This window comes from Monomorium pharaonis, chromosome 7 (assembly GCF_013373865.1).
Source record: "Monomorium pharaonis isolate MP-MQ-018 chromosome 7, ASM1337386v2, whole genome shotgun sequence".
In the NCBI taxonomy this organism is placed as follows: Eukaryota; Metazoa; Arthropoda; class Insecta; order Hymenoptera; family Formicidae; genus Monomorium; species Monomorium pharaonis.
The window spans coordinates 4319733-4333262 of record NC_050473.1 but is presented as its reverse complement, the minus strand read 5'-3'; the positions used below and the strand labels follow the sequence as shown (position 1 = coordinate 4333262).

The 13530-nt window shown below is 27.1% G+C and overlaps 1 protein-coding gene across 2 annotated transcripts in view; it reads right to left on the bottom strand.

Moving 5' to 3' along the window:
- Positions 1-2123: 2123 nt before the first annotated feature.
- The window catches only part of LOC105839638 (formin-like protein), an 80043-nt gene continuing 68636 nt past the window's right edge, over positions 2124-13530 (bottom strand). For both annotated transcript variants that reach the window (XM_012686097.3, XM_012686096.3), the window contains exons 15-17: positions 10785-11059; positions 8942-9055; positions 2124-5089 (exon numbers count right to left, since the gene is read on the bottom strand). In XM_012686097.3, coding sequence (XP_012541551.1) covers positions 4877-5089; positions 8942-9055; positions 10785-11059 — 602 coding nt within the window. In that variant the 3' untranslated portion in view covers positions 2124-4876. The remainder of the gene's footprint in view (positions 5090-8941; positions 9056-10784; positions 11060-13530) is intronic.

Genomic DNA, 13530 nt, shown 5'->3' with positions numbered 1-13530 from the left:
TTGTATATTTGTATATAAAAACTTTTACACGATTTATTACAGTGTAGTTTATATGAACAATAAACAACTTTAAAAAATAAATAGTAAAAATCTAAATGATTTATCTTTTCTTTGTCCCATACTTTATTAACCCGTTGACTGTATATAACGGCTATAGCCGCAAAAACAAAAGTGACCAGGAGTGTGTATGACGGCTATAGCCGCAACGTAGAAAAAACAAAGTAAAACTTTCTGAATTTGCTTGAAACTTGTTACTCAAGGGTTTCTGGGGTCGCTGATTACGAATCCGAAGTCAGATGTACAAAATTCAAAATGGCGGATCCAATATGGCGGATTAAAATTTAAAAAATGGTCTGATTTTCATGAAATTTGGTACCCTTATGTTTTTTGAGTCTCTGAATCCGAATATGACGTCAAAATTCAAAAATGGCGAATGAAATTATGGGAGCTCTAGTGTCAGGATGTACTTATTGATTTATTTTGACAGTATAATCACATTACATTCAAATGTGGAATCGGCGGATTCAAAATGGTAAAATTTCTTATTAACTATTTTGAATATATTAATTCGAATGTTAAATTTACATTCAGAGATCTAAATAACTTCAAAATAATAATAAAATTTCGTCTATTTTTTGTAATTTTGATCCGCCATTTTGAATTTTGTAAATCTGACATCCGGATTCAAAGACCCAAAAAACATAAGAGTATCAAGTTTTATAATAATCCCATGGACATAGGAATATAGGGACAGAGTATAAGCTTGGTTGAAGGACGAGGGGAGTGAAGCTAAAATACAGGGGGAGTCTGCCATGATACTGTGCCTAAATTTGATTGGTTATAATTCTGCGCATGCTTAATGTTACTATTTTGAAAAAAAATACAGATTAATTTGAAACTTATTTATTTGTTATACAAATATGAATCTAGTAACATTGTTGAGTGCTATTGGATTATGAAATTATTTAATTTATTCTCTACGTTATCAAATATTTATCATAAATAAATTTTTAATTAGTCTTATATACATGCTATAATGTAAAAAAATACAAATTATAAAAGTTTAATCGAATTACTACACAATATTTAATATTTTAAATATTTATTGTTGTCTATATAAATACAAAACCTTAACAAATATACATGGCTAATATGTAATATTATGACATAAAATATCTTATTAATACCTTGTTGAAATATTTTGGACATTTATTTACTAGGGCTCGATTCTTAAATTCATTCGCAAAAGAAATGTATGCGCAAATACCCGCTGCAACAAAAAAGTTGCAAGTTTATTAAAAGCCATACGATAGTCAATAAATTTCCAATTTTTCTATAAAAACAAAATTTGCAAATACATTTCTCTTGCGAACAGCTCAAGAATCAACCCCCTGAGATATATCTTTGGAATTGCATTTAGAAATTTGGATCCAATGAGGGATATATTTATTAAATGTATGGTAACAAATATCATTATTAATTATATTTAATAAGTAACATTTATTGCCCTTTAAAAAGTACAAGTTTATTAAGTAAGTGACGCTTACTATTTGACAAAACCCTGACACAACGTAATTAACCTATTTATCTTTTGTTTATTTTTTAAATGTCACGTTGTGTTACGTTGATATTTTTACGCTGCGCTTGCGCCAAATAATAACCAATCAAAAGAAGGCAGTTTCTTCTCAATGGCTTCTGCCCTACAACGTTATACTCCGTCCCTATATTCCTATGTCTTTGAATAATCCGATGAACTTTTTTTTCCAACACTTTTGACCCAAATAGAGTAAAATTCTCTTACACAGCCAATGGGTTAATTTTACGGCTTATTAATAATATTGTAATAATATTAATTTATTCATTCACAAAGATACATTAAATAATTTAGTTATAGTGCGAAATGTATTGTTATAAGTTATTGTTTATTCGTGGTTCGGGTAAAAACATTATTTAATTAATAATTATATATGAGAATATATTGTAATCATGATTTGTACTTATATGTATATTATTTATTAATTTTTTGTTATATGATTATACGTATATAAATTATATCACGAATTGTATTATGTCAAACGCTTTGTGCATTTACATACATTATAATGTTATATAATAAATACACCTTTTTTTCTTGCAGTATTATTACATTTCTTTATTTCATTTCATACATTGTTAATTTTTACGATTGATAGAATTAAACGCATATTGTATGTGATTGTATACATATTTTTTGCACAAAAAATACATAAAATAGCTTAACGCTTCAATCCTGAAGAGTTAAAATAATTTTTCTTCGTCGCACATTGCTAATATGCATTAAAAATGATACAATACAGAAAATAGTTTATCTAAACATGACATTGACAATTATTCTAATAATAGTAATTACATTATACATTTGTTCAAGTATTTTCTATTTTACAACTATTTACATATTTTTATCCTCTAATAATATATATCAAAAACGTACAAAAGTAAAAATATAATTCCTTTCAAAACTTTAAGATATGTTTTCAATTAGGAAAAAGTTTATGCAATTGGAGTCTATCGCTGCGTTTTGGCAAAAAAAAATTTTAGAAAGTGACGGTAATAATCGATGCACATACCTTTGATTTGCATATCTTTTTTGTTTCCTTATGACTCGATATACATTATACGTATCGATTAAACTGCATGAAATTTTGTATCATTACTTACGCGCTAATGTATTACACAATATATATTCTGGATTATGGAGATGTATATAGTGCGTTCAAGGAATGTAATAAGTATGTATAAGTAATATGTATTTAAAATTATTTTCAAAGTACTTTCGAAAGAAATTTCACACTTCAGAGACACTTTCATTTGTATCGTAGCAATATATGTGATACATTGCAGGAAGTTACAACAAATGTCCCATACAGCACAAAATATTTCAGTAATGTTACAATGTTTCTGCAATCTTATTTAAATATTGCAAAGTTGTTACAATATTGCTCAAATGTGACAAAGTTTCTGCAATATTATTTAAATGTTGCAAAATTGCTGCAATATTTCTGAATTGTATGGAACTACGTATAATCAAAATATCAGTTTTGAAATGTGTTATCTTGACTTTATTCTTGTTGTAGAATACATTTCTGTGTACTTTATGATATAAAAATGTAAAACATTTATAAAAGTTGTACATTTGCATTTTTGCAAGCTGATAGAACTTGTATAATTTCTTATAATTTGCGTAGCAAGTTTTCCAGGTTATTAAATGTCGCTGGAATGTCAAAGGTGTTATAGATTTACTAAACCCCGCGATTGTAAGAATAGAAGGATTTTACACAAATTATTAAGAGTTATACGATTTTGTCCATTTGATATTAAGCAATTACAAAATATAGCATATACACAATTACTCTAACGGAAATGTCCAATGTTTATATAAAAATTATAAATATTTTCAATATGTATAACAATTAACAACAACTAAATTTAAACAGTTTTAAGTTTACGTTTACCTATTTCATACATATGTATATATGTTAAACATAGAGATATAAGAATAGAGTACGTAAGAGAGCCGAAAAAGCGATAGAGGAATAAATAGAGAGAACCGAATATAAAGGCCCCTTCATCTTTGTTCAATCTGCATGTGCTAGTGTACTGTTTTGAAGTTAGACAAAGACAGAGAGGGCCTTTATTTTAGCTTTCTCTTTCTATCTCTTTATCGCAGTTACTTATATGCTAGTATACAACTCACGCGCTCTATTCTTATATCTCTATGATGTTAAACAAGAAAAGAAAGTAAGTGTAATCGAGATACAAGCAAATTTCACATAAATGAGTTATTATAGATGTGCAAAGAAGTATCTTAAATATAACAATATATATATTATGCTAACTTGAAAAGAACTAACGTCTTTAATTATGAGATTCATATATGAATTATACCGCATGCAAAAATTAAATGTGTCATGTGAGACATCGTATGTTTTCTAAGACCTACCGTTGCGCGACAAATATCATAAAAATTTTATATTATAAGTAATAAGTTGTAATAAAGGAGATTATGAATTTTAGATGATTTAGGGATGTAGTCTCCCATAAAACGTGCGATTTAGCACTTCTAAAAAAGTCAAAGGTATTTAAGATACTAGTGTAGGAAAATGCATAATTTTCAGGGAAAATCAACGTCTTTAGATATCTGTAACTTTCTCTTTATTTGGCATAATTTTAAGATCTATTTTTTAATTTTACAGGAAAAAATACGAAAGAAAACATAGGAAATTCGCGTTAACTATGCGATTCTTAAATCGCCTAAAATTCATATCCTCTTTTCAAGTTTATGACTATTAGATTTTCATCACTAATTCGATTCGAGCACAAAAGCTTCATCCAATTGTACATACTGAATATTGTCATTTAGTTCCAAATTTGTGTGTATTCGTAATGAAGTATTTCATACAATACAGAACATTTCAATAATATTACAGCAATGTTACGACATTTTAATAATATTACAGTAACACTGCAACATGTCAATATTAGCTGGGTTACTGCAATATTTCAGCAATACTGCAGCAACCTTGCTAAACGTTTTAATAATATTACATCAACGTTGCAACATTTCAGTAATATTGTTGCAACATTTGAATATTTTGTAATGTATGAGACATTAGTAAAATGTTTTCAAAAATTGGGAGAATGTACAAGTGACATCTAGTTATGCACACTATTATATCTTCAAAAGTATTCTCAAACTATTGGTATTTTTCTCTGTCGATTCTCAATATTTCATTATATTTATATAAAGCCCATATAAATTACAACAAAACTTTGAAACGGCAAGGCAAAATTCGGATTAGAGAAATTTTGCAAAATGCATGTCAGAAATGCCAAACAATTAGAGTTCAAGCTCCTCGGCAGTGCGCGAGAGTCTATGATTATCGATACGTCGTCGTTGACTACGTCTTACGGCATCTGCTCTACGGTATGGCTCAGATCTAAGACCAAGGAGAATATCCTCCAGAGCACCGTTGTACACTTCATCCTGTTGCAGTAACTTCTTCTCTTGCACTAATCGGGTCTTGTTCTTCAACTCATTTATAACAGCATCCTGACAATAATAAAATGTTAATTACCACAGAAAATATTTTATTAAAAAATAAGATTAAAATAAATAATAAATATAAAATCTTAATATTTCTTAATCTATTAACCCATTAATGAAGTGTTTATCATCTATGGACATTTTTGAAACTTGCTCTCTTTGACGAGTTGAAAATAATGGATGGAAGTTAATTTTTTTCGCGAAAATTGATGAGAAAAAAGTGTAGGCAAAAGACGAATATCAGATGGTCGATTTGGTAATAATCCATAATAATAGTAGCGAGAAGTACAGTTTGATCGCGCACGATTGTTGTTGCTTTTTCGCGATGTTGATTGGTTCGCTCGCTTGACTCGCTTCGTGCAAGATTGTAATTTGACAGTTTTTTTTTCTTTAACTCAATGGTTTTCTGTCCCTCTCGGAACACAGTACCACGAACCAATTTGACAGTTTCGTCAATACAGGCGCGCGCTGCGTGCTAGTCCTATCTTAAAAAGGAGATGTTAAATCGATACTCGAAAATCTCGAAATGTATTATTGCCTCTATTCCGCGATGCTGATTGGTTCTCTCGCTGCGCTTACTTCGTGTTGCGAGAGTAGTCATTGCGATTGAATTTTGACAACTGTCAAATTTGTATAGATGATTATCTATACAATTATTATTGTAATTTATTTTTGAAAAATAAAAAGTTAAGTAGCGCGCGCAAAGCGGGCATCTGTAGTGTCTAGTGGATTAAGATACACACACGTACATACGTATATGCATACGTACATACACACATATATTTAAAATATATGTAACTTATGAATTATTTTTATATACTAATTGTTAGAAGAACATATGAAAGGAGGGCAAGCAGGAGGAATCGTGATAGGCAGGGAGAAAATCTGAACTAGCTTATGCGGATGAGAGTATTAAATAGCGAAAGGAGCTGAGGAATTGAAAAAAATTATAAATAGAATTAAATCATATTTTGAGAAAAGAGCTAAATTTAAATGTAAAAAAGTTGAAAGTTTTAGTGTTAACAAAAGGTAATGGAAAAAAACAATAAAAAAATTGGAAATGGTGAAAAAAAGAAGCAAAGAAGTTAAAGGATTCAAATAAGGTATTATTTTCAGAAAAATGGAAGCTAGGGACACACATAAGAGAGATAGTTATTAAAAAAGCAAGGATACCAATGGCATAGGTATGGGGAATAAGACAATAAAAATTTAAAAACTGTTTCGAAAAAAAAAATAAGTGTATCACAGTTTGATAAAAAATATTTTACTATATGCAGCTAAAATTTGGGATTGGAAAGAAATAGAAATTGAGAGAATTCAAAAGAAGTATATCAGATGAACTTTAGGTTTAGATTTTAACACTCCGGCATATAGTATTAAAGAAGACAAAAACGGATAAAATAAGGATAAAAGCTGGAAGAAGAGTAGTGAAATATAGAAAAAAGAAGTAAAAAGAATAAGATAATTCTGGAATGTTGGCGAGAAATTGAAGGAAAAAAGAAAGAAGAATCAAAGTGGAAAAAGAATGAAATAAGATTATTATGTGTTAAAGTTAGTAGATGTTCAGGAAATAGGTAGGCTAAGACTAGAAAGGTAGAAGTCTAGAAATGCAGAAGGTCTAGAAAAGATAAACAGACGAACAAAAACAAGAACGATATGAAGGAATAATGTGGGCAAAATATAATAGACTGTACAAGAAATAAAGACAGATGAGAAATCTTTGTATATTTTAGGTAGGGATCAGTGATAGCTAGATTTAAGTGCGGAAACGAGACGTTAGAGAATAGATACTGGAAAAAAGAAGAGGTTATGCAATTTAAAAGTAGACTTTAGAACATTTATTATTAGGAGAATTTACAGAATTGCGAAGATTTACAGAATTTACAAAATTTCTCTATTAGGAAAATGTTATCAGAGGTAGATATAGATACAAAATGGATGAAAAATGTATTAGAGACGAGAAGTGACAAAGAAAAGCGTAAATAATCATTAAAAATCCTGTGTAATTATGTGATCATGCTACGTAACCCCCTTCAAAGATCAAGAGAAATAAACGAGTTATGCATATGCAGTAGTAATTTTATGCAGGATATAATAATAATAATAATAATAATAATAATAATAATAATAAACATTTGCGTATGTCTGTGGTGTTTGGTAATATGGAACTTTTCATGTAAAATTTGATTTCTTATAAAATATTTTTTAACTTTTAAATGCAAAAGTAAATAATACTATTTATTGAATCGTCTTCTTTTTTAATACTTATATATAATATTTTTTATATTCAACCTTTCTGAAAAAAATCATAGTAAATAATAATTTTGAATTACTTTCTATATGTCTTACAATTAATATATAGATGATCCATTTTCATAACTTACAATTATTTTGCGATGAATTGTTAATTTCAAATATTTACAGCATTAATGTTGTAAGAGAGAAGCTAAGAAAAATATAAATGTTAATATATATATGACCACTGGAAATTGTCCGTTATTTTCAATAACAAAATTTTGTACTTCAAATTTAGTAATTTAAAAACCTCTGTATTATGAATTTTATCCAAATGAACTAAATTAAAATATTTTCGGTTCGCCATATTAAATCCGCTATTTTGAATTTTAAAATTCTGATGTCTAATTCGTAATCAGCGACCCCGAAAGCCTTTAGATACAAAGTATCTTTGAATTGCGATTACTTTTTTTTCTTGCCCACAGGGGCACAAACAGTGAAATTTCGTCTGCCGCCGAAGCGGTTAATAGAATGCTGGCGTGATAGAATTATCGTACGAATTTTTGTATGCATGTAAAATTCTTTCTCATATAAATAAATTTTTTAAAATTCTTATATTCACTTACAATAAAATTACTTCTTATAAGACTTATAAGACAATGCTATTTTAGTAATTTAAAGAAAACTATAGTCAACAAATTCTAAAAAATTTTGAAGTGTTTACCCACATAGCACGTATCAGTAAATTATAATAATATTACAATATTACAAATGAAATATTATAAACTTTTACAAACATATCACATTGGAATAGATGTAAATGTTAAGTAATGTACAGTATAATATAAGTTAGAGTTGTATTACTAAGATGTTACAATGTAAAATATCACAATATATTATATGTACTTGTACTATTTGTATTATTGAATTGTAATATATAATTTTAAAGTATTACTGCAATATCGTATAAATATTACAATACAGTAACAGAACAATAGGCGATACCAGATGGTCATAGTGGCGTCCTATTCCTCGTAATTAAAAAATTGCACAGGATAGAATGAAAAATATTGCAATATGATATTTTTCAGCTATCTTTCAATGAAATAAAGGTGAAATAATGCTATTGAAGATGAACTCCAAAATTGAGCTTCAAGATAAACGTAAATAGATTATACAATAACCATAATATATTTGTAATATTAAAAAATATAGATTTAATTTTTCGTAATAACACTTAAATATTAAAGTACATAATACAATTGTATTATAGTATCTCATTATATTTTTGTGATTCTTTTAGCAAATGTTTGAATATTATTATGATATCTTTGTAATATATCATCTTGGTATAATATTTTTATTAAAAAATAATATTGCTGTTATAGTGTTATTACATTATGTATAAGTATATATTAATTATAAACTTATTTTAAAATTTTGAAATTTAAGTTCTTACATTATATAAAAAGCTGAAGAATCCCCTTAAGAATAACGCATGCTACAATAGATACGTAAACGGTACAAGTAAAAAAATACAAGTGCTTGCTTTGACTTCAATCATAGATCTAGACAGACCATTACAAGTATGTAAAAATAAAACATTAAAGCCGTACGACATACCTGTTGTTTCTTCTGATTTAATTTATTACGTTTTATAACTTCTTCAGAAGTATTTAAAGCTTCCGCCGCAGCAGCCTCCAATCTACGACGCTGTTCATTTTCTTGATCTGCTGCCTGTAAATTTATATATTTCATCATTTAATTTAACATTTTTCATTGTGCTCTAATAAAACTATGGTGCAATATAAGTCGGAAAAATTTTAATAAAATTTTAATGAACTTTCAATAAATAGACAACGATATTTTAATAATTATTGTTCACTGAAAATAGTATTTTCTGTGTTTAAGAGGGGAACTTGATTTACGGTATCAAAAAATCGATTTTTCAAAAGTTATCTTATTCGATAAATTCAAAGTATTTTTTTTTTTAATTACGGGCTCGAAAAGGTCGAGATACGTCAAGCGCGCGGTACGCTCCGTTTTTTTTTTCTTGAAAACAATATTGTAGAACATTTGTTTCTTATACATACACAGATTTATGAAATATATAATAATTTTGCGACGAGATGTTTAGGTAAACATACAAAATTCTAATGACAATTAAAAATTGTATTGTGCGGCGTTTAGCTGCTAAGCACTTAAAAGCGAGTATAAAAATTGTTGAAATTACTTCTTTCATTGCTGCATGACGATTCTTCAATAAAGGGCATAGCAGTATATTAAAGGTAAAGAATATATTGAACATCAGAATTGAGTTGTAAGCCCAAAATTTGGCTGAAATTTATGATAAACAGCGACTTGTGAGGCAACGACGCCGTAACTTGGGTAACTCAAAAGTGACTTGAATAGCTCGTAGAATGAAATTGATGATTCAAAACGACTTTTACGAGGAAGTTGAAGGATTGTTATACGGACATATTGTAAAGCAGACACCTATGATGTACTGGTGTAAGTTTTCAATAAGTAGTATTCTTCTGTTCCAAAAATTTTAATCACGTTTTTCTCGAAACTATTTTTTCAGTTTGTGCACATGAGTTTGAGTACATAGAGAAAAAACTTACTGACCAATTAAACTATTCCTTGTAGGTAATTAGTTCCCCTTTTAGATGAACTAAAATGTTTTTGAAAAATGTTAAATTAAACTATTTTTTTGCAAGAAAAAGTTGAAATTTTTTCGTAAATATCGTAAAATGCCTGTAAGCTAAGTAGACGATAATCGTAATCTTTTTTAAAAGTTTTGTAAATTTTTTAATTTTTGCTTTTTATTTAATTTTTTAATTCAAGAAGGTAATTACATAAACATAAATAAAAATTTATTTAAAACCAAAATTATGAACACTAGAATGTGTACAGTAGAACAACTGGTTGTTAATATGATTCCATTTTTTTTAAATCAATATTATTTGATAAAAAAAAAATTATTTTGTACAGTTAAAATGTGTGATAAAATGTTTTTAAAATTTGGAAGTGGTTTTATTTTAATTGAAAAAAATTTCTAAAAATCTTTTTTTCGGCCTCTTACCAGGTTTTCCCTTAATGAAAAACAGATGATATTTTAATAAGTCCAATAAAAATGGAATAAATTTCAATGAAAAATTATATTTCATGCTATTTAATAAAAAAAAGTTATAAAAGATGCAATAAATTTTTGATACAATTGTAACAAAAAAGTGCAGATACTTTGAAATAAAAAATCAATATTTTATTGAAACTAATAAATAGAGATAAGATTTTCAGCAAATCACCGATTAAAATGTTTCATAATAAACATGTAATTTTTATCATGTAATCACAACTATATAATCGAAATTTATTAAAATTTTATAAAATTTAAATCTTATTAAAATTTTTCTATTAGAATGTTAGAAACTTATATTTGAATAAAACTTAATTACCAACACACCTTAAATGCTCTCGCAAATCTAACAAGAAGAGAGAAGAAGGTATTGGCGTCGGCCTGCCTCGGGCTTTCACCGAAGAATTCGACGCATTCTCGAAACGCTTCACTGGCGGTACGCGCGTCAAGTTTCAAACGACGTAACTTCTCCTCAGAATTGTTCAAAAAGTCACGCAATACCATATTATGTTTCTCTTTACCGCGTAACTCAAATTCTTTTCGCACGAGATCCATGCCTTTCTCTAACTCGTGAACGTCCGTCATAATATTCTCCAGTGAAACTGAAATTAATGTATACATAAGAAAATTAGTATCACAGTAAAATTAATATTAATTATCGCAATTATTATATGCTATTCATATATGTATAAACGTCAAAATTCATATATGTATAAACAATATATAATTAAAAAGACTTAATAAACTTAAAGTATAACAATATGTTATAACTTTATTTCAATATAATAATAATCGTCTATAAAGAGCACAATATAATTGTTTTGATAATCTTCTTTCGACGTCTTTTAAAGAATTATATCAAGATAAAAGTGAAGATTTTTATTGTGTCACTACGTATATCACATTTTCGTTTTCCTTCTAATGGCATAAACATACATTTTCTTAAATTCTCTTTTTTGACAACAGCAAGATTAGTAAATAATAATTTTTATTCTAAATTTATTAATCAATAATTTATTAGCTAATTGATATTAACATTTTTCAAATAAAACAAAAGAATAATATAAAATCCTTTAATAATTTACTTTATTTTTCAGTAAATGTTCATATCGAGTGATAGAGTTACCGACATTGTTTTTTTTCATTTTTTATCCCAACAGGATCCCCTTAAATAAGATTTATACAAAATGATTTTATAAATAAAATAAGTTTAAAACAATTTCTTTTAATTCTTAATTTAAAGGTATTGTTACTTATTAATCAATTTTTTCCTTTCAATTCATGAAAATTAAGTAACTATTAAATAACAATAAAAACTGTCTTTCTATTAACAAGTTATATCTGTTTATATATAAATAATTTTATTTTCAATACTATATAATTTTATTTACATTTTAACAATAAAGATAGTGTTAAAATAATAAAAATATTCTTTTTCTCAGTAATTAAATAAAATGTGTATAAAATATTTAAAATCGACAGATGAGTAGAATGTAAATCCCAAATTTTATGTGAAAACGTTTTATTAATTTATTTTTGTATATAATTTATTTTGATATCATCAGGGACTTGGATGGATGGACCAAAATGAAATTTCAGTCCGGTTACAGTTAACAGTTTAAGCATATATTTAAATTTCAGTTTCGGTTTTGGTTCCGGTCCTTTTACCAATAACGGTGACCGTAACCGTTTGAATTTCGGTCATCTTACCGATCTTTTACAGTTACGGAAATATTAAATAATACAAATGGTATATTAAGTTGCACACAGTAAAAAATTCATGTTTATTATTGTAAATAATAAGTTACATATTATTGAGAAGTTTCCAGGTTTTGTAAATAAATCTTTTTTATTTGTTTCTTCTGTTTCATCAACAACTTGCAATTAATCGTTTGATCGTTTTAAGCTTGTTACTAGTTTTCTATAAAAACATTAATTTTACAAAAATTATTATAGTACAAGTAAGAAAATAAAAAGGTTTTACTGTTATAAAATCGCATTTTTTGGTATTTATTTTATGTTCAGAAATTATAGAAAAAATTTCCCTTTAATATATTTTGTTAGATAATGTGGCTAATAGAATAGTTTTGTGCAACATAGTGTCCGTAGTTAGAAAACGTTTAGACATATTAAGAATAGAGCGACTGATTACAGATTAACTTGAATAAAATAATGTTTAAAAAAACCCGGTTAAAAAACCAAAATAAAATTTTCGGTCCGGTTATGGTCTACTAGTCCGCGTAATATTTCGATCCGGTCTTTTTGTTTCAGTCCAACTACAATAGCGGTTACGGTCCAATTATCGATTTCGGTTTCGGTCCAGTCCGAGTCCCTGGATATCATTTGTACTTTTCATTAATATCTTATAATTACATAAAGAATAAATCTTTTGTTGAGAAATGTTATTTACGAGAAATCAAACAATATTCATAGAACAATCAATATCGAACCCTTAAATTATTGTGATAATAATTATGATCAATATGTTAATAAATGTTATAATTAAGAATTGCATAAAATAGAAGGAATTATAATTTAATTATAGATAAATAAAAACTTACAATAAAATAAAGAGAAAACAATGTTATGATTTACAAAAAATTAACACATCAAAATACGTAACTATAATTAAGAAAATAGAATATTAAAGAATACAATGTAATTAGTAAGAATACAATGAATATTTCAAAGTCTTTTCTGATTGAATTTGAAAAATGTAATATAAATGTTTAAATTTAGTATTTAAATCAAAGAATATAATCGTAAAAATTAAGTTGTCAAAGGGATAACTAATTAAATAAATGACAGAATAAGAAATAGCGTATTTCGATTACTTCAATGGCGTAAAACACACCACATACGTAATATCAATAACAACTAATTAGTTATCGGTTTCTTGAAATAGAATTAATTATACGAATTTACTATAATATATGGAATTTGATAATGAATAGAAAACAAAAATATTAAACTCATAGACAATCTGATTTTAAGAAAGCAGTGGTTGGCTGAGAACCGCTGTTTTAACACTTAGTTTGAAAATCGTCAATCGTTTCGAATCATGTACCATCGA